This window comes from Cariama cristata, unplaced genomic scaffold (genome assembly GCF_000690535.1).
Source record: "Cariama cristata isolate BGI_N322 unplaced genomic scaffold, ASM69053v1 scaffold7657, whole genome shotgun sequence".
Classification (NCBI taxonomy): Eukaryota; Metazoa; Chordata; class Aves; order Cariamiformes; family Cariamidae; genus Cariama; species Cariama cristata.
This window is the reverse complement of record NW_009628436.1, coordinates 169676-192393: the sequence shown is the minus strand read 5'-3', so window position 1 is coordinate 192393 and position 22718 is coordinate 169676. Positions and strand designations below refer to the sequence as shown.

The 22718-nt window shown below is 35.8% G+C and overlaps 1 protein-coding gene across 1 annotated transcript in view; it reads right to left on the bottom strand.

The window, feature by feature from the left end:
• Window positions 1-22718, bottom strand: part of LOC104165251 (vacuolar protein sorting-associated protein 13B-like) — a 270979-nt gene that overhangs the window by 116503 nt on the left and 131758 nt on the right. Inside the window, exon 17 of the mRNA XM_009704826.1 lies at window positions 175-877. Within this exon, the coding sequence (XP_009703128.1) occupies window positions 175-877 (703 nt within the window). The remainder of the gene's footprint in view (window positions 1-174; window positions 878-22718) is intronic.

Below are 22718 nucleotides of genomic sequence, written 5' to 3'. Positions count from 1 at the left end.
TACTTACTTAAGTTGATTCAGCTGTGGAATATAATCCTAAAAATATGTATATTTACCAACTGCTTTTCAAAGATGTCCTAAAAGTCTCCCAGCTGTTTTCCACCACTTTAGTAACTTTGAGACATGCAATTATTTTGGCAGTTATAACCAGGTGTGAATGTTCAATGCTCTTACCTGTACTCTTATAGTCTGAGGCTACTCCTTTAAGACCAGCGTCAAACACTGATATTTCTACCTTTTGCTTTCTGTGGTGGCAGCTCAGGAGCACAGAGGGCTGTGAGACAACGAGATAGAGAAATGGCTGTAGCTCTATGTCCCCAGTTCCCCTGCGACCAGGCTGCCGGACAATAGTTATACCCAAGGCTTGTCGAGCAGATGATCTTGTGGAAGCATGCAGACTTTCCAGTGACAAAAGACCTGTTTTTCTCCCAGTAGACAGGGGAATGTTACTGTTCAAAAGATCGTCTGCTGTGACAGAGGAAATGCCTGGCTGACTGGGCTTCCTGATATCATGGCTGCCACCTGAGCCTGCTTCTGGAAGGTTCAAGGAGCTTTTGCTTATTTTCTCACCATCTCTCTGATCTTGTACTGATTTTGATTTAGGTAAGGCAGTACATGAGTAAGTCATCAAGGAGATTCGACTTGCTGTAACAAAAATGTCAAAGGGAATGAAATTGAGATTCTTCACGATGGAAGATTGACGGGAAGGACGGGCGATGCGGTGCTGGCTGGTACCACTGTGCTGCTCGATCTGAACGATTCTGATCTTAACGCTGTCGCTGCCAATTCCACTGTCCTGTGCCCCACTATAACGTGAAGAAGTCTCAACTGTTCCTCCATCAGACACATCCATTTTTTTCTGCTCTTGTTTGGAAACCTGCAAAGGAAAACATTATATTAACTTATGATATCCATATCCCAACTATTTCCATTTCAGTGGCAGCAAACAATCATTATATAAACATGATGTCAAAAAAGATAATTATAAAAAAATATCTGCCAAGTTAACTTTAACACAATAATCACTCATGAAAACACAGCAGGTGTCTGTTCCAATGAAATGATGACTCACAACAGTTGAAGTGCCAAAAGAACATGTGAAGGGAAAAAAAAAAAAAGAGTAATGATTTCTGGGCCTAAATGACTTTTTTTTTTTTTTTTAAACTCAAACTCTTTCCTTAAACTCTAAAGAATCTATAAAAAATTTACGGCTTAATATAAAACTGTATCTCTGTGAAATAATGCATTGTAAATAAAAAGCCTAGTCAGATTTGTTTTCCAGTTTTCAGCACTGATGCTCAAAATGTCCTCTTTGGCACTAAAGTATTTTAATGTGATTAGATGAAATAGAATGTAATATCAATCTGCTACAAAATCACAAAAAGACTAAATGGAAATTGAAAGCTGAAATGTACAAATATTATGTTGTAGAAAAAATATTTTTCTTAACAGTCATGGAAATGACAGCTGCCTTATATAAAACACCAAAGATGAAGGAAATGTCGGCACTACCTGAAGACTGGCTCTGTGACAGGGTATGAGTTCTTAGCTTACCAAGACTCACCAAGGCTACAAATGGTCTTGGCTGTGCTATTCAGAGAGTTCCACATGAGAAATCATTGCACATAGAAATATTTCAAAAAGAAAACATATACCACTGATGAACAGAAAAAAGAATGTTTCTGCTATCACAGGAAATGCAAGAGTGAAACAAAAAATTGCAAGGCTGTGTCCAGGGACTACTTAGTACCAGGTCAAGAGACAGAGATATCCAAGACAAGGAAGTGCTTCAGGAAGAAAACTCTTTCAATACTGGTCATGAAATAAGTAGAAATGCCTTAAAGGACTTGAGGACAAGGTGGGGAGCGTATACTAAAATATTTGGGGAAAAAAACTCTGCAGAAATTCAATAATAATAATAACAATAAAAATGTATGGCCAGCTCCTCGGATTCATACTGAGTTGAGAGTACTGCATTCACTCTGTATAGCTTCCACAGCACAACTAACACTTCCATCTATGCTACTCAGAAGAAGTGTTTCTGCTCTGCTCCGTCCAAGAGCTAACATAAGAAACACCCAACTCAAATCAGATTCGTGACCCATCCAGCCCAGGACGCTGTTCCTGACAGCCCGAGGAGGAGACTGTCCAGAGAGACCATGGGCCTCTGCCTCTTCCTGCAATCTGTTCCTCTCCTACTCCCCAAGCACCCACAGCTGTTGCATTTGGGATGCCAGTGGTAACCGCCTCTGTAGTCACTTTAGTAACCATTTCTAGACTTCTTGTCCATGAATTCATCCACTTCCTTTTTGATTATGCTGACAGTGTCTGGCCTCCACAACCTTCTGGGGGAACAAATTCAAAATTTTTTTTATTATTATTTAAACCAATGTCTTATTAGTGTTATTGCATTTCCCTGATCTTTTGTAGTGCATGATTTGAACATTCAGGTCCATATTCAGCTTTATCACTGTTGCTATGATGTTGTAAATCCTGATCATAGCTTCCCATCAGCCTTCTCTCCAGACAGGGAAATCCCAGCCTTTTTAGTCTCTCCTCACAAAGAAGCTGCTCCAGCACCTTTAACCCTTTTAGTTTCCCATCTCTACTTCTGTAACTCCACTATGCTCTTCTTGAGTACTCTACACAGTATTCAAGAAGTGGGATCACTATGGTTTTATATAGCAGTAAAATGATGCCTTCTGTCTTGTTCTTAATCTCCATCCTGATGATGTCCAATATTTTGTTGGCTTTTTTTTTGGTCTGCCACTGCATATCGACTCAATGATTTAACTTCTTTGTTTCTTCAATAGTTTCTTTTTATCTTCTCCACCCTAGTGAATCTTTGAAAAGGGAGATATGAAGTAGGGCAAACCATACCTTAACTTCCTCTTGAAAATTATAATAATGAATTACAAGTATTTATAAAATTTATGAGCAACTTAACAATAGGAATGGGCAGTGAATTACTATATTTCTTCAAACTTTGGTCTTTATGCAGCAATATTAATAAATTCTACACACACTGCAGAAATTGGGTTGTGGGGAGTTAAAGAAAAGCAGTTTTTTTAAAGGTTCCTTTATACTGTGCTTTATGAAACAAAGGGAGCAATCCCCTCTCCTTTTCTTTAAAGGAATGAACATAGTAGAAAAAAGTATTATAGAGGAAATCCTAAAACAGAACCATTAACTAGCTAAGATTTTCTTTGAAAAGGTTTTTGCCAGCTCTGGTTACAATCTTTTCAGATTCACTCATGTACATATTTTTCAAACAACCAATAAAATTCCTTGCGGCTGATTTCTATGGCAGACTCATATCACTGACTTGTAAATGTGATACTACTTTTAATGCAGCCTCCCTAAAAATAACTAGAGTCAATTTTAATGAATTACTACATTGTGAGCCAAGAAATCCTGATTCTTCCTGATATCCTAGCAAAGTTAGGCTGTTTACACCTCAGCCTCTCTGTCTGGTAAACTATAAAGTGCTTTGCCCACATCCTGCACTGATGGCGCTTTCAAAAATGGTATAGATGGTTTTATCGCTCCTGTATTGCGGGCAATGAGAAGGCAGAAAGGATGGAGCTGTGAAACAATCTCGCCATATCATTTCACAGAAATGCTGCCTGAAACAAACTACAGGGCATGTGCTGCTAAACTCAGCAATTTTTAATTGCTCCATAGCCATCAGCTGAGTCTGATGAAAAGTCTTTTTAGAAAGCATGGCTCTGTAGTGAATGATGCTCTTACAGGTATTACATGGTATTCTCTGGTTCTCCTCTACGTAGCAGCAATTTCTACAGCTACCTGACATTTAGGTTATGCTGGACTTGGCTAGAGGGATTGAAAAATACAATGTCATCCACTAAATGACAATCTTCCAAGGAGGAAAGCATTGCATGTGTATGACTAGAGTCAGGGGAGAAAGCACAGTACTTCCAGTTTCTGAATGGATTCTCCTCACACTTGAATAGATTTGACTTGAAGCCTACTTCTTTTCTTCCGTGACTTTTTATAATTAGGTATTTATTAAATGTGCTGGTCTACGTAAAGCACCTCAAGGAAGGTAAGAAAGTAGCTCTGCCTCCCTCCCCATTCAGACCATAGTTTCTCTGTGAAGACTGCTGCAAGGGTGCTAACTGGTCCCAACTGCTGAGTTTCCTGTTGTGTGGACATTTGACTACAGAAACTTTACTGAGACCTCAAATCAACTCACGCAGGTCACCAAACAGCAGTCAGATGGTAACTGCTGCTCAGTACTACGCAGTATGGAAAATGAACCCCTGCCCAAAGCTGAAAGACACTATGTCCTATCATGGTTTTCCATGCCACCTGGTTCCACAATGAAACTCTGACTTACGTATGCTCTTACTACGTAGATTATAAAGGTTGGAGTAAGTGATAATGATTTCCAAGACAGCTTTGTACAACACAACTGGGTACAAAATAAAGGTGCAGAAGTACCACTGGAACTTCTTGCATCAATTTCAGCTCAGTAAGCATCAAGCCTCCCAACCAAGTTTCACAGTTAACCTGAAAATATGCCTAGTAATAAAATTGGGAATCATTTAGGTATTCCTCTAATGGGATAAAGAGATGAGAGGGAATGACTCTCAGTATAAAAACTTTAAAAAAAGATTCTTTGCTTTATTATAGAATAAATGGGCCAATACTTTAAAGATGTCAAGAACAGCAATATCAGCTTGCTGTTAGCAAACGTAATGGTAACATTTATCATTGGGCTGTATTATATAAATTCTCTTACTCTTTACATAACCCATTTAAAATGAACAATAAAAGTTTTCTTTAATTAGCTACTGGTGTGCATTAACATGATCATGATTAAACCATAAAAACCAACTGTACATTACTCTGGTCCCCTATCCCATGTGTTTTAAATTATTTTAGCTGAAAATGTACTTTGAGTCCCTTTTAAAAGTTCGACCTTCTGCTTTCAGAGAATTAAATGCATATTACTGTAGTGGAGAAGATAATGTTTCAGACCTCCAGGCATATATTAAACACACTGGCAGCACATTAGACAAAATGCTTTACTTATTAGATACTTCCTATTCTAAACAGTGTCATCAAAGGCTAAAAACAAAATCCATATAAAAGCTGCACAATGCTTCCACACAGAACCTGTGCCAAAATCCCTGTACTTTCCAACTAATGAGGAAAGGATGTGTACTCTTAACATATGAATGTAAGATTTTCCAAGTATTCACTTTAGGAAACAGGACTATTGATTCCACATGGCTTATGTTAAATGAAACTGTATTGGTAAAATAACCTTTAAGATATTTGGCATGATAACTATAATTAAACAGTATTCAAAGGAATAAAACAAAAGGGAATTTGGTTCCACAATGGCTAATTAAAATAAAATGAAAAAACACAGCATGTCATCTATCAAGATAAATTGTTATTGTTTAAGAACTATTTAAATACTGTTAAAATATACTTTCAGATAAAATCTGAAAGGACTGGAAAAATATTTGTGGCTTAAAAATGGATAGTTTGGCGAAGAAAAAAGTATAGGATGCTGAAATTTTATGCTGAGATAATAGCTTTAAAGCTTTGAGCATAACCAGATGGTACTTAAATCAGAGGAATTCTACAGTTTCACTGTCAGAACGAGTTGCAATATGGAAAGGTTTTCAATAGCTAGAAAAAACATGTCAAGATGATAGTTTACTTCTTAGATCACTTCACTGCATTTTCTCGTCCTTTCACAGTAACATATCCTATCAATAGTAGACACCATAGAAAAGGTGTTGAAAGCTACACTAGTAGCTAGGGAACTGTGGCTAATTCTTCCTTTTCATGTGTTGAGATAGGTAACTTTACTAGCTTAACCCCTTGAGTTCAATAGGGCATATGACACATACATCTAGCTAGTGAAAGGGCATGGAAATAACATGTCCTGTAGAACACACACAGATAAGTACATCATCATAAAATCAAAGGTAAACATATTTGTTTTTCAAAATTGGCACAGTCCCATCTGAGGTCACTGCAATCTTAACCAGTTAACTCTTCTTTATTTTCCATTCCTGATAAAAGTATTTTGATGGTAGAGACATGTCTTCAAAATTTTCACTCCATAAAGAGAGGCAATAATAAAACCATCAAGGTAAAAACTTAATACTTTGACCAATAATTAACACATTTTCCAAATCAGAGACAGGCGTTTTACAACAGTCGGCAGCATTTTTTCATTGTATTTTCACTTTCTTAATCTCTCAAGAGTTTTCAAAACTACGGAATGTAATCATGTGCAAATTTCACTATAAACATTTCTATCATTTTTATTTTTGTTTTGATACTTTACAGGATAATTCTTTAATTAATAGAATAACTGTAAGCAATGTCTTTGGAAGTGCAACCACTCCAGATCAAAAGCATCTACATCTGCATAATTTTTCCAGCTTCTCATACTAATTATGGTTATATAATGACACCATTGAAGTAAAATTTCCAGCCTTCTGCATAGCTGTTCCTTAACACTGATCAAAACCCTTCAGCCAATCATGAGATCATTCTTCACATTACATAAATTACGGAAAGAGTCACAAGTGTGAAACCACAGAATCAAAGTGCCAATCACATCTGCTCCATCACTGTGGCATGTGACCTACTTTTATTTCTTTTGCTAAAAATTAGTAATATTTTCATGGAGATAAAAATCTTGCCTACCACACAAACTGAGCTACAGAAAAGGAGTAAGTTCATTTTTTTTTTTTTCCCCTGTTGTGCTTAAACTGGAATTATGAAGAAAACACTGCATAGTTTCTTTCTGGCTTTGTTCTAAGTACTTCACCTACTCCATCAAATAGGTTCCAACAGTCTAGAAATTTATTTGACATCATTGTTATCTGAAGAGCCTTTTTTTGGTTAACCAAAGTTTGCTACATTGTTCTACTGAACACTTCAACTAAAACAATTTTATTTTGTTTTGCATATGAGTTATATGATTGACTTTAATTTTGACCATTATCAAAATTATTTATCAGACCTATTAATCTCACATGGAAAATATAATGAAAGACACACATAGGTATATTAGACTTCTAAGTTATGTTTTGCAGTCTAATAGTTTCTCTTTTAAGTTTTAAATTAAAATTTTACTCCTACGATTTAATCTAGACAGACTCACTTCGACTTGTATTAAGTTCAAATGCAGAAAGAGGTCTGCATAACATGAATCCAAAGCTGTCCTCCGAAAAGGGAACTATTAAATCAAGCCCAAATGAGGCAACAAAAATATCAGAAATGTCTGAAATAGTTTATTTCGTATAAAAGTAAAATGTATTTTTTTTCCACTAAGGAATTTTCTTTTTAACCAGAATTTGCTGCAAAACAAATGATACTAATTTGAAGTGTAATGGTGCATATGAGCTCCCAGACCTACAGAAATACTCTTGGCAGGAATTCAATTGTAGTTTTCACAATACTGCAAGAATTATGTGAAAGATGTGATGGCAAGGAGCAACACAAGCTCAGCTTCTTTGTGTAATGTTTTTCCAGCTCTTCAAAAGTAGAGTAAGAGGCTACATTCTGTTAAACACTGATCCAAATATTCATAAATCAAAGCTGTGCTAAATGTTCCAATTGTAACACGGGTATATGCAAATGCTAAAGACTTTCTAATGCCAACAGAATTATTTTTTTAATCTTAATACAAAAAGTACGTTTATTTTGCTATCCTATGAAAGGCCAGTAAGAAACTTTTGTGCTCAATGCTTTTTCTCCTAAAGAAACATTTTCAATTTAAAAAGGCTGAAATCTGGCAGACTACTTTGCCCAACAGTAATTTTTCATTAATATTTTTACTAAAACTATGAGTTTTATGTTATTTTTCAAATTTAATTTCAGAATTTTAAGTCTGTATCTTTGCTTTTGTATGAATAAATCTGGATTAAAAGAAATACACATATTTACTTTAGACAAGGTGTTTGTTCATTTTTGCATATTTTCTTTGTTGTTGTTGTTAAAGCCAAGAAAGAGTGTTGTTTCTCCATGGTAGTCGCTTGCATATTTCACTTGTACACTTTAAAACGTCGTAGCTGAAATTTTAGCTTGATTTTGCATGACATTCTCTAACATTTCAGTGTTAAGATTTCAGTATAAGACTGCAGTTTTACCCGTTTCAGTTTTGGGTCCCATTTCCATGCAGAAACATATACTGAACTAAATGGTGGTTTAGTGTTGATCTGATCTTATAGAAAGCAACTTTGTCTCATCAGGCTAGCTGAACCTTTCAGGAGGCTGAATTAGCTCTCATGCACTGGTGTGCCTAAGTACATTGAGAGAAAAAAAAAAGGCACAACAAAAAACATTCAAGGTCCTACACTTTTCAGTCATTAATGCTGTGGTTTCCCAACAGAAAGCTTGCTCTCAAACACTAGACACAGACCAATTACCTAATTCAGCACCCAGTATGGCTGTATAAACAAGTTTACCATTGGAATTGGCACATCACAGCCTGTGGTGGGATTATTTTCAGTGGTGTTGCCACTGACCAGCCCTGGGAAATCACAGAGCTACTGGGTGGCACCTATCACAATACCCGGTTAGGTGCAAGAAAACCTGAGTCCCACACATTCGTGTTTTCTTGACCAAACATTCAGTCATGGATTAAAAATATTCTCAAGTGATGAGTGTGTTTAAAGTAAGAATTCACTGAACAATTCTTAGATGCAAGAGTTTAAATAATTTAATAATATTAAATATGGAAATATCAAATGATTCACTGTTATGACATCCAGAGATGAGAACTTTAACAAAGTTATTTACTCCCATTGGAGTTAATTGGAATATTCTCCCATTGACTAATATTCAGTGTTCTGTAAAATAAATGAAAAGATGCAGAAGTAAATGCCAAATACCCTGGCAGTGAGTCAAAGCAGGAGTCAATGAAGCCTCAGAATGCAAATCTAGGCATAATTTTCTAGGATAGGATGAATGAATGTACAAAGAATGGAAAGAGTCGTTATTGTAATGCAATAAAGTAACTTAGTGCTTGACTTTCATAATAAAGAATCTACCTGCAGCCTTTTAACCAAATAAGCATACACATCCCCAAAATCAAACGCTACTATCTTTTCCTTAATATATATTAGAGCCTTTATTTGTTTTGAGCATCTTAAAAGCAATTAAAACAACTAAATCTACAGCAGCTTAGAAGACGTCATGTACAAATGTTGCCCAACTAAACAAACTTCCTTCTACATTATTTCCAGTAATATAAGTCAGACTGAGTCAGACTACATGCCACAAGCAGAAAAATCCGCAGTACAGGAGTCTCCAGTGAGAAATGTCCAACTGTTGGCACACAATTGCTCACTGAACTGTGTGCTTGGATCTCAAGTGCCTCAGATTTTAAAACTTCCAGATGTCTGGAAAATTATCTTTTCTGCCTTACTGCTTTTTTAATACTAAGGTATCAAGCCAAATAAATTTGTATCTAGCCTAATGTTTGACTAAATCGTGTTTCAATTTGTCCAGTATAAAAAGACAATTTGTATCTTATAAAAAGACTGCATGAGGAAGTAAAGCACATGAAGTGGCATGTGAACTGAAGACTAGGAAATTAAGAATTCCAGAATATGTTTTTTTGGTAACAAGGCCATCACAAAATATTCCAATTATCAGCAAGTTGTCACAGCCTGGGTGTGCAATTCCATGCCAGACTGAATTTGCATCTCCTCATTTATGCCTTGTATGATTGTCTAAAACAGCCAGTTCAGAGTCTTGAAGCATCCAAAAATAATCCCAGAAAAAAAAAAAAAAAAAAAAACACAACAAAAAAGAAACCCAAAAACCTGAGAAAAAAAGGTACTTGGTTTTTTGGCCTGTTCAGTTTCCTGCACTGGCTCATTGTACTACTACAAAGCGGAGAAGTAAAAGGACAGACTGTGGCAGTCCAGCTTGGATTACCTTAATGACCCTCAAAATTGCATCCCAAATTGTGCCCTCTGAACTCATTTAAAAATAAAAGAAAAGAATTGTGGTATCAGAGCAGGAACGAAAGGTCAGAATCAGGAGCCTTGTAAGCCCACTTCAGGAGCTGATGGCACATGGAGCTGCATCTTCAGGCTTTTCTGACTGATCAAGCCTGGCAGTCTTCCAACTGCCTTAGTCACTCAGTGCTGGGAGGCTGCTTCAAAGCACCCAGTGCTCAAACCATGCTGAGATTTTACTTTATACCTTACTGGAAAATCAACAGAGAATTATTATGAAAGACATCCTGCAGCAGTCTGCCATTTTTAAAGCTTCTAACTGCAGCACTAAGTTTTCATTGAAGCCATCTAACTGTGGGCTGATAACGGCATTAAAGACAATTAGAGGGCCTAGATACAAAGACAGGTTTTCTTCTTAATGAAGAACACTTTTTGCCTTCGCATGCTTCTATACAGCATTATAGAGACACAAAAAAAATCGCAGGTATTTCTGAATATTATTTACATATACTGGTTTTGTTTTTATAAAAAGAATGTTTTTCCAATGTTGGGCCATGAAGTTCCTGTTGGTTCACTAACAATTGCTGGTTTTTTTCTGCCTTTTTTCTGCCTTTTTTCTACTTGCTGAATGTTATTAAAATACTTTCTTATTCTACGTATAATTTTTTAAATCACGTAACTGCTGCAGTGGCCATGCAGAAAATATGCACTGTTGTAAATGGAAAGGCACACAGCATAAGAACAATTATGTCTGTGGCCCACACTTTCAAAATATTTGTGAGGTGCTACCTTAAAGCTATTGTTCCAAATAGCTTCTAATTCAGCTATATAGGCTGTGCAAGGTATTCCTTTCTGCACACCATTTTAAAAACGTTGGTTCTCGTTCCCAGTACTGAAAAAATAAATCTTTGAAAAGCAAGCTCAGGATGGTCCATCTTCTGGAATCTCCCGACAGCCCAAACAAGAGACAGACAGAAATGCCTTACCTATTTAACACGTGGTAAAACGTGACATTTACAAATGTCATTTGAAATGTTCATCCTTTAGTGTACTGCTATAGAATATTTTATCAAAAACAATCTTTGAGGACTTATCTTAGCATTTTCTGTTTGTCTCTAAAGCCTTTTTAAGATACCAAACCAGCAGAATATGCAGTGGTATGACACAGCTATGAACTACTTTTAATCACATCTTTAATCTACAACAAAATAAGTTAGGAAGAAGCATAAAATTAACAAATGGAACAAAAAAACCCCCTCCACATAAGGGACCAATGTTCTGCTTGGATTATTACATAAATACTAACAAGCTTTAACTGTTTAGAGTGATGATCATTACGATGTATGCATATATAAAATCATATATACAAATATATAGTACAATTTTTTATTTTTTTTTTTAAAATCAGAAATACATGAAGCCTTGTTCAAACAGTCAGGATGTGCAACTTAGCCAAGCTAACTTCCTGACTTCTATTATTTTGGTAGCTGGGTCATACTGATCCTAGGCATAAATCAACTTGCTATGGTGGGCTTCATCGTGGGCAAATCTAGAGAAAGACCCAATGAGGCACCCAACCCAGACCAGCCTGCTGAGAAATTACTTTGTACAAACACCAAGGATCCAATAGACACAACGGATAAAACCCCCAGATGTTCAATGTGTAATAAACATTTATCTGGGGAAAATGCCTTACTGCCAGATAGAATGAATTTTATGAAAAACGGAGATTTTTCAAGAGCATGTAAGATCAATTAGGCGTTCATTTCCCACTGGAAAAATAAGAGTTTGGCAGATAATTTATTTGTGACTCTGAATCTCTCCTACTCTCTCTGTCCTTGTTTTGGAAGGCAAAGCATCAGCAAAAGCGGCTGAACTGTGGAGACCAGATTGCGTGTTCTAACGGGAAAGCAAAAGAGACATACAAAGTACAGCAAGAACAGAAGTGAACTAATGCAAACACATAGACCTAATTATTCCCGTAGCTGTGTGAGGAAAAAATGCCTGACTTCCTAAAACATTGTCTTAACTCCATGTTCTTCAGACAAATTTGAGTTTCATGAAACCTGTGGGCAGGATCTCTTCTCAGCAAAGCTAACAGATTTTCAGTTTTACGGGTTCTCTATTTTAACCAGCTTTCCAATAATTTGAAGTTGTTGTCCTTGTTAATTTCTGAGAATACTCTACTAAGTCACTATTACTCCTGTGCTTTGATGGAGAAAGTTAAAATTATTGGAAATCTTTACTTAGGAGGAGTCAAGAATGAAGCCTTCAGTCTTGATTCCTGCAATGAGTCACAGTTAATCTGGAGGGAAGGTACAGTCTCAGTGAAATGAAGAGTTGGAAATACTGCCTAGAAACATGCACTGAGGAAAAAAAATTGCTAATATGCAAGGTTATTAAGCAAACCCACTAAGCATAGCACAAACACCAAAGTTGCATATTATGTATAAACAAGTGAGAGCTTTACAATGTCTTCTCTCTATATAGGTACTGGTGGCCAATTATCTTCAGAAATAAGTTCAGAGTAATTGGAAATGGCTGCAAACCTGAATTTGATTCAGTAAATGTTATTAGTAACATGTGCATGACTCATACCAGTGTCTTATCACAATCATAATCTATGATTTCACCATTTGATATAGCAACCAGTAACTACTTAGAGTGAAGCTAGCTGTAAAAATGGAAGTATTGTCCTGCTCTTTAATCTTCTTCATGCTCATCAGAAACACTCTGCAACGTAAGTCTGTGTGACAACTACCTCCATTATCTAAATCGGAACACAAATAGTACTGGATTTTATCATACTTATCGAGGTCACAGAACCTATGCATGTACTTTGTGGCCTTGTCACCAAAGGGTGACACTGTACTAAAATGTAGTTCACTGTAATTTTACTATATTGCCTTTTACGGCAGATGGCAGAATACACGGAACATATTAGAAATAAATGAAATATAGCTAGGTTCTTCATTATCCTTCCAGTCTGAACACTGTGTGTCCAGGAAGGAACAGTATTACTTCTCTCCCCTATTCAACAAAAGTTCAGCACAACATTCAAATGTTCAAGATAAGAGGAAAATTATCATTATTGAGACAAGTGAACTTCTCTGCAATCAGGGCATAGAACAAAAATGATTTGTTGGAATTCAGAGAAGCTCAGAAGCCCACATGATCCCAGAAATTTTGCTGATCAGGATGAGGATACCAATATCAGAGAATTATTGTCTACTTTTGGAAACCTCAACTTAAGTGTGAAGTTCAAACCAGATTCTTCCATTCTAAACACCTAGTTTAAATTCAGCCATCTCAAAATTTTCATTGTGTGACTGTGGATGCAACTTGTGCAGCATTGCAGGGAGATGAATGAAACTCTCCAAAGTGACTTAAAATACATTAAAAAAACCTGCTTAGATTTGAAGTATAAAACTAAATTGTGCATTTCTACAAATTCCAGGTTAACACACAACTCAAAGCATTTGTCATGAGAGGTCTTCACTGTGTGAAACCGCTGTGCATACATGCATATGTCCCTTTGAGTAATGCCCCTGTGTTTTGCCTTCGTATCTGCAAAATGGACCCTTTCTCTTAAGGCTTCCTATTTCAGTGTGAATTTACTTCATTCCCTCACCTCTTTTCTGCTTTGGAGAGTCTTAATAAAATCACAGTCATCTTCTCAATACAAGAATTGCATCTAGGTTTCTACTGGAATGAAAATGTTTGCTCTTAGGAAGTATCAAAAAGTACTGCACAGCCCTTCAAAAAGATACCTCCCTGCTGTTTTTGGCAATAAAATCAAATGATGAGGCAAAGCTTCCTAACAATGGAAACATGGTATGGCGATGACTCAAGATATTGGCAAGGACTTTATTTTGATAGTGTCCTTGAAATAACCAAAGATCACTTTATTTTCAGGAAAACATCTGACAAGTGGCTATGTGGGAATCCAAGTACTGGTAAAACTACCAGGAAAATGATGCAAGTAATATTCAGCTATTCCAAGCTAAGGGTTTTTACTGGCATTCTCAAGAAGTTACACTTTTGGCACTGTCTCTGACGTTATCAAGCTACACGTTTACTCCACATTTAAAACTGTATGAACAGAATAGCTTAATGGTAAAAATTGTCAGAAGACAATTAATGTCATTTATATTTCAAAAGATTTAGCCATTCCATAGATTTTAAGTACTGCATTCAAAGCAAGACTCCACAGAAATCAAAATACTGTCCAGATCACTAGGCAAACAAAAATAGTACAGTCTATTTGTCCAAAATTATACAAATAGTCTGTTTGTCTTCATCTGAATTACTAACATGTCAAAGAAACGAAGACAACTTGGCTCAATGGAAATTGTAAAGCAAGAATTTAATGCAAAAAACTTATATCTACTTTTAACAAAGACAGGCAAACACTTTTTGCCTTCCCAAGAAGGAATTCTCAATTGAAATGAAAACCCATTTCAGATTCAGTCAGAAACTCCCTTTATGCAGCAAGACTATTATTTACAGATTTTCGAGGTTTGTTTCTCTTTGGTCTGTGACTTTCATTCAGGTATGAATACTCTGTATGAGGTACAATTTCAGCATTACTAGAATAGTGTCCCATCTACAATATGAAATAAGATTCTACTGTATTGCACGCTATTAGACTTTAGCAAACAAAGATTAATTTTAACTTATTGCACAACATCTCAAACTATAGGCAACCACAAGGAAAAAACTAAGAGGACAATAATTTTTCTACCTCAAGGGAAAGAAAGCATTTGTTAGACATCAGGATATCTAGATTTTAATTTTATTAGAATCTTTCTTGTCATAAAAGAACTCTCATGCAACTGAAAGGCTTAAATCTAATAAGTCTGCTTACTACCTATGTGGATAAGATTAACTTGTAGAACAACCTATACTAAGAAAATGAAGTTACACATAGTGCAAATTTTGTCCATCAATTCTATGCACATGTCTCAGATGTGCTAACTTTTTACACACATCTTCGTGATATTATGTATTTGGAAAAAAACACACACAAATTACATTAACTCATACAGCTTCCTTTCACATTGCAAAGTTTCAGGTCTTTAACATGAACACAAATAGGAAATGTATGTCACCTTGCAATTAAACATGCACCATCTTACAAACATGCTGCAGAACACAGATTTTCACATTTAGATGAGACTAATTCAGATGCCATTCTTTTACTAAGGTCTAATGAATAAAGAATTCTGACCATAGATTGGAATTTTTTTGGTTTAAAATATTACAAAAATTACTAAACTATAATATGGCTATAATACTGCTCAGCATACAACTGATTGTAAACGGTCGAAGGATACTATTGTAGCTCAGACTTATGTGAATGAATTTGAGAGGAAACAGTAAACACCACTTAACTCTGTCCAATAAAATAACGCGGACCTCTTCAACATCTCTGCATTCATTTGATTTTATATACATAGAAGGCTATTGTCTTTTATGTTTAAACTCACTACCGATAAAAAGAATATTTATTGATACAAGTATTCTTGTCACTCTTCAAACAGTATGAAAAGCTCTTGAATTTCTGCTAGAACAGGCAAATGAGTTTTTGAGAAAATATCCATATCTGTTTCCTGTCAAAATCTCTGGCATGAGTTACAGGATGCATCATTCTATTAGGCAGTCTCAGGTGATGCAGCATTATCTGAATCTGAAAACAGACTACAGCTAGCCAGAAAAACTGAAGAAGAAAGAAGGCAGCTAATACGATTAACAGCAGTGCACTCTGAAAAATTATGCCTCATTGCTCAAGAGACAGGGTAGTACTAACGTGAAATTGTGGCCTTAAGAAAATCAGTATGAAATTAAGTAGTATATTTATCCCTAGTTGACCACACAGTCCATACAAGCCACACAAGTTGCCAAACATTGTCTACTGCCAGCTACTGAATAATGGCTTTCCCTCAGTGGCAACACCTGTTTCGGTTTCTCACCATCAATTTCCTGATTTTCACAAAACAGATTAAAAAAAAAAATAACATTGAGACTTCTATTCTTCTTTTTAATTCGGCTGAGAACACAAAATATTACATACTGTTTGAGGAAGACTGACATACAGAGTGATCATGCTAGCTTTATTTACTTCTAAAAATAGGTTAAAATGCATGAAAAAGACTTTCTCATGAAGGAATGCCAGAAAAAAGTGAGGATCCTCCCTGCAAAGAAAACAGGGAAGTTGAAAATCAAAATTGCCCACTGCCCACTGACTACAGCTTCAGTTAACTCTTTACCGGCTTCACCTATCCTCTCTCTTTTTATTCCTCAGCTTTCCCTTTAAGAAAAAATACATTACTTTGCTTTAAAATGAAGAGAATTACAGAATCCATGTGTTTATAATTATTGTCAAGAATCAAGTTTTCTGCACTACCAAGCAGGTGATGTTCCATCCAAGGGAGAAACTGTAACCAGTGCTGTCTAAAGGTAACGTTGCTACAGCGTCAAACTCTACTGTATACAAGTGTTAGATGACTCAAAGGAGAAGATTAGTCAAGATCAAAGAACGCAGAACCCTCACTCATACATCGTGTGACCTAACACTCAAACTTTCGTCTCCTCGTCAGATGATTAAGCAAATCATCACTATGACACATTCAATGTCCACAGTGTGAGAAAGTCCAAGCACATGTTCTCTCACACTTCTTTTGTTTAGGGTGTTTGAGCCACTGTGTTGTCTTTACTGATTTCCTCCTGCTTACATTTCAACAACCAACTATACTTGTTATTTATGGCAAAACTATAATAATTCTTACACAGTTTCTGGTTTTCTAATCCTTTTTGCAAAAGTGAGCCAATACAATTTCTTGCATGTGTTCTGTAATTTAAAGAACAGTTTGAATTTTGGATCCATTTAATAACAATATTTTTATTATCTCTGTAATAAATACTTCATATTTTTTGGTTAATACATTAAATAATCTGAAACGGCAATGTTTCAAATTAACTTTACTTACCATTTAGTTATTAAAAGTATTTTATTTTGATAAGAAAGTACAGTAATATTTAAATGACTGATAATAAAAATAATATTGACAAGTTATGTTCAAAATATTGCTAGGCAGAGCATGTAATAAAGGGATTGGACAGAACATTTATGTCTTTTACACTATTCCACTAAGGGTAGTATGAGACAGAAGAAACATAATTGAGCAGAGACAAGAAGTTCTGGTTCAGAAAATCAAGTACTGTAGGCTAAGGGGCGGGGAGGGAAGGTGGACTCAACCCTAACTTGCACTTAAAACTCATGTAAAAATTGTTCTATCCCATGAGGCTCCATCTTAAAACAGTTAGAAAAATACCAAGAGAGAAAAGAAAAAAATCCCAAACCCTGTGAGATTAATTACTATTAATGAGAGCACAGAGAACAATCAGCACTTTGGGGTTTTTTGTTTGTTTGTTTCTTATTGTAAGTTTTTTATTTTGCTGTTATAATTTATTTTTTCCAGAAAATAATGGCAGTCCCTGTGAGGTACTTCTCAATTAGCTATGTTTCAGCATGGCAGTTTCATTACACTTTAAGTAGGAAGTCTATAAACAGTATTGATATGAAGCTTCACAGTATTCTGATGAAGTATTTATATTTTTCCTTTCATTAACAACACAAAAGATCTTTTGGTGTTGAAGCAATATTCTTTGGAGTGTCCATGCAAGGAAGATTTGGAAGCATGCGTATAATTCACAAAATTATTTGCAGATTGTTGTTTTGGGTAAATTCCTCCGCAGCTATGTTTTATGTGAAATCTTTATATGCATGAACATCTTACCACCTTAATTTATGTGGTCCCAGAAAACGTTAAGGAAAATGTCAGAGAAATTGGTCTTAAATCATGCATAGTGTTTAAACTTCCCATTTTTTTCCCACATAGTTTGTGTGCTTGTGGACATCAAAAACTAGCAGGAAAAAATAGTTTCTTCCTAGCAAAAAGGAAATACACTTTGGATCTATAATTTCAAGTTTGGCTTTCCTATACTAAGAATTCTTTACCTTGTAAGTTTAATATCTATCTTATTTCATATGTTCATTGACCTTTCTTAACTACATAAGTCAGAATGCTTATTGAACAGACACTTCATTGTAAAACAAAAATTTTCTTAGCTTTGTATCTCAAAGAGAGACCGTAAACCCTATTTTTTTTTTCACTATGATTTTATATTTGCAGAATGTGAGCATGAAGATGTCTTCAATATGGCAATTTTGGTTGCAAGAATCAGTTTGGAACATTAATTTTTCTCTAGGAATTCTACGACAGAAGCTAAAGATCACATACTTACAGCAAAACAGATTTTCCCTTTTTTCCTAGTTCTTAATTTTCCTTTTTCACATTCTAAGGACATTACTCAGACTGATATGAAATGCCATTCCTCCTTACTAAAACTTCGTGAGCTTTTAGGTTATGGAAGAGATTCTCTTTTACAAATTCATGTGGAGTGTATGCAGCACAGTCTGGATTTACAGCACACAGAAGCGGCCTCACTATACAGGAATCGAAGCATAAGACATTTCCTAACACCGGTGACACAAATTAGAGCTACTTTGGAGATCTAGTTGTGCTTATGAGCTACAACTTTCTGCAATCCTTCTCATCTGAGACAACGCTTCTCTGGAAATACTCCATTATTTCCAAAGCCAAAAAATATACACAGTGAGAATAAACAAGGCTAATTTTAAGCTAACCCTTGTCAAGCTGCTTGAGAACCTCTCTCAAACTTTCAAATCTAAATAATCCAACTTTTCTTACTTTCTCTTTACGTTGTTTCTTAGGGCTGTTACCAGACTTTACACTTTCTAACGTAATTAGAAGTTTTACAATATCTCATGCTTTTAAACATACAATCATAAAAAGAAAAAAAAGGAAGCTACATTTACTGATTATTCATGCAAAAATGCAGTCCACACAACCTAGGTAATGAGATCATTGCTAACATTTTTATTAATAAATTAAACATATTAATCAGCTGCAATAAATTTGTGATTCTACAACTGCTGTAGTGCTAACCCACCAGAAAGCATCTCATAGCCCGAGATATCAAAGATATGGTATTACAAGATGCATGATCTGTTATTCCCTGAAATGAAAATTCAAAGCTTTAACATGGGGCAAAACCGAGCAGATATGCAAGATCTGATCAGTAATTGTGCAAACTACAACAAATACAAAATTCTCTGAGAAGTATTTTATTGGTTCACATTTCAATACCTACTGTTTCTGGGACTTTACTATTACCATACACTAAGTTTGCTTGGCTTCTAGTCATAACAATAAATTTCAGATGCATAATGAAAAAAGTCTTTAAACCCTCAGGAAGCTATCTTCACACAACATTATCTTTTTTTATGTGCCAACACACTTTCGGATATCAAGACATACCTAAATTCATCTGATCTATATAAAATACAGAAACCAAGACTATTTTGGCTCTCTAACACTGATTACCTTAGACTTCAGGAATCAAAAGACAAAAGATAAACAGTTTCTTCAAAAGAAACTTGTAAATGAGGATGCCAACTTCTCAAAGTTTCAACATACTAAAAATACTTCCAATTACACAAGCTTTCCATAAGGATACTAACCAGTCAACACAACATCTGTGCAACATGTGCATCTGCCACTTCACACTTTGGCTGTCCGGCTTCTTAAGTAGTATTATCTGGAACTTGTTTTACCAGTTTCATGATGCTTATTATTTTTAAACAAAACACAAACGGAAAACAAAGTTATGTTTGTTTTCAACAAAAAATATGGTACTATTTCATTTTTTTTTCATTCTTCACAGAAGTAATAAATTGATAATCTTGAATAAAGTTTAATTAAATTACTCTTCACTCAAGAGCTTGCTCTGTACCATAGGCAAGAAAGACTGCTATAAAGTCCATTAGCTATCACTCCTTCAAATTTTATGTGATACAATTGTAATTGCACTTTTGTACATACCTCCCGCTGATCATGTTCTTTATCTTACAGTGAAGTTACAGCAACAACAGAAGGTTGATGAGATTGCCACAAACAAAAATAAACTACAAGACTACATAAGAATGGTCCTAGTGGGCCAGACCAAAGGTCCTTCTAGACTCCCATTCTCTGACAGCAGCCGTAAGCAGATGCTTCGGGTGAAAAAGTATAGATAAAGCAAGCATAGAGAAATACTTCTTCAGCATGCTCTTCCAGACGTCCTGAGCCTCCATGTTGCAGGGTATTATAACTTATGAGAAATGCTTTCTTTAGGCTAATCTGCAGTGATAGAGAATGACTTACATCTTCTGCAGATACTACTGCAATGTCTCTAATGTGATAAATCAGTACACAGATTGATTCAACCAGGCTAGAAAGTAATCAGCTGCTACAGATGAGTTTTTCTATGCCTTCTCCCTTTTGGGGACCTCTCAGTTAACAATTAGGTTGCTGTAAACAGTGTGTCGCCTATTACTCATTGAAGCATTTGCTGATTTTGTTTGGGTATCTGAGCAGATAGGAGCCGTACTTCCCCTAGCCTTTCTCATTACTGGGATGATTACAAGTAACATTCTGCTCACTATGAAATATCCAATCTTTACATTAGCTAGACTCCAAAAATAGTTTTTGTGGTAAAAGAACAAAATGCCAAAGTTGGAACAACTTTTGCTTCTCCTCCCCGCCCAGTATTAATATCATTTATTCAGGAAGCTGATGGGCTGTCTTTGCAATTTATCAGAACATGGGAGTTAGCCTTACAGAACATGTCACATCTGCTGGTGGGGTGTACTCTAAGTGATTGGCCAACAGCCAGGTCTAGAAGCAAATTATCATCTGGCAGGCTGACGAACGCTGCTGAGGCCAGTGCTTGAGTGGCCTAGATGGAGTGCTTAGAAGTCAAATACCTAGAAGCAGGTATTACAAAAGCAGAAAAAAGAGCCAGGAGATCGTACCTTGAATTTCTGAAAGAAAACAAAGATCTGCCCACACCAGGTTTCCCCACTTTTTGCTCAACACTGTCCCCAGGTGAATGACAGCTTGCGTCCACTGTCTATTGGCACTGACTGCAAATTATGCTTGAAATACATACCAGTTATGAATAAAAATTCCAACCAGACGCTTCAGTCCCAGGTCATTCTTTGTGTGACGATTTTACCAGTTCCTCCAAGCCCATCCTTCACAAGCTCAATTGTTAGACAGAGTTTCTCCTCAACTTTAACAAAAGACTTTTTAAATATGTTTTGGGGAGGAAATAACTTTCTAAGCATCAAATTTGTGCACAATCTACTGTATGCTAATGGCTAGCAACACACAGATACAACATCAGCAAGTACATTGAAGAATTTTGGAAGCTTTTTTCATTGCTCAGGCAGAAATAACAGAATACCAGAAAGAGGCACGGGAGGTCTGAGAGGGATCCAAAACAGGGACAATTTTTTGGTTTGTACTTATACTGTGAGCAAGTATTTCCATATTTGCAAGTACTGATTGTTGAGTGCTGCATTCCTCACTGCAATTAAAGACTTGTGAATAACAAAAGAATGATGGATGGAAAAGATGAGGAATTTGGCTATGATTCTTTCAAGAAATCGCTTATGCTGTTTTTTAGTAATATATTAGCTATCTATCTGAAATTCAGATTGTATGGGATAGGTATGGACTTGTAGCCTACTGAGGTATGCATTTGGGCTAACAGAAAGTAACAAACGAGTTTATGTAACCTGACAACAGGGATGGAAGGGATAGGGAGAAATACACTGACAGAAGACAGAAAATGGGTGAAGGCTTTAGATGACATCCTCTGGAAAATACTTCAGATGTTTAACTTGCCTTGAGTTTTAAAAGCAAGCATCTTGTGTTCACTATTGTAATTGATTTCTCTCCTAGAACCATAATCCTCACAGTGATTTTGTGAAGAAAAAGTGTGCATTTGAAAGTACCTTTTAAGTTCTTCAGGGAAGATACAAAATAACTGTGCTTTGCATTCATAGTTACCTCCAATGTAGACAGTTACTAGACAGGAACATTCTTTAGGGTGAATTTAAGCAAAATTACTATTTGTGTAGAAACAAATGTTCTTCCAAAAGGCTAGCCTTACTCTGAAGCTTACGGAGGAGTACTTGGTACAAAAAAAATAGTTGATAATGACCTCAATGGCCATATTTGATTGAGGAGTATAAGACTTACTGACTTACAGTAAGATATGTTACCCTTGCATGCCTACATGGACAGCAGCACACCAAGGTGAGTGTTGGTTTGTATTTAATTTCTCTTTCAAAGAGGAATTCTGTATTTTCCACTTCTACATGCTAGTAAGACAAAGAAATGCTCTCTTGCCAAAAACCTCCAGGTGGTAAGTGATGGACACCAGGAAATGGATTTGCCAGACTAAGAAATAAACTCCTTGAGAATCCACCTGTTCTATCACTGATCAGCAGTAAAACTAGTTATCATTTATATCGGAAAGACTTTTACCAGAATATTAAAAATTATTTTAAGAATGAGGAGATATGATCCTTTCATTAATATTGCACCTATAATCTTAGGTGCATCACTGAACAAAACTGTGACATTAACTGCATTTCACTCTCACATTTGTATTTCTTTTCCTAGCACTTCTGTTTCTGTTCTCCATCTGCAGGTATTATATCTTCTTCTTGTAAGAATTTGGCATATATTAATTCTGAAAAAGTGAATAATTATGAAAAGGCAGCAACATTCTTTGCCTCTCAGGTAATTTATCAAACACCACGTACGTGTCCCTACT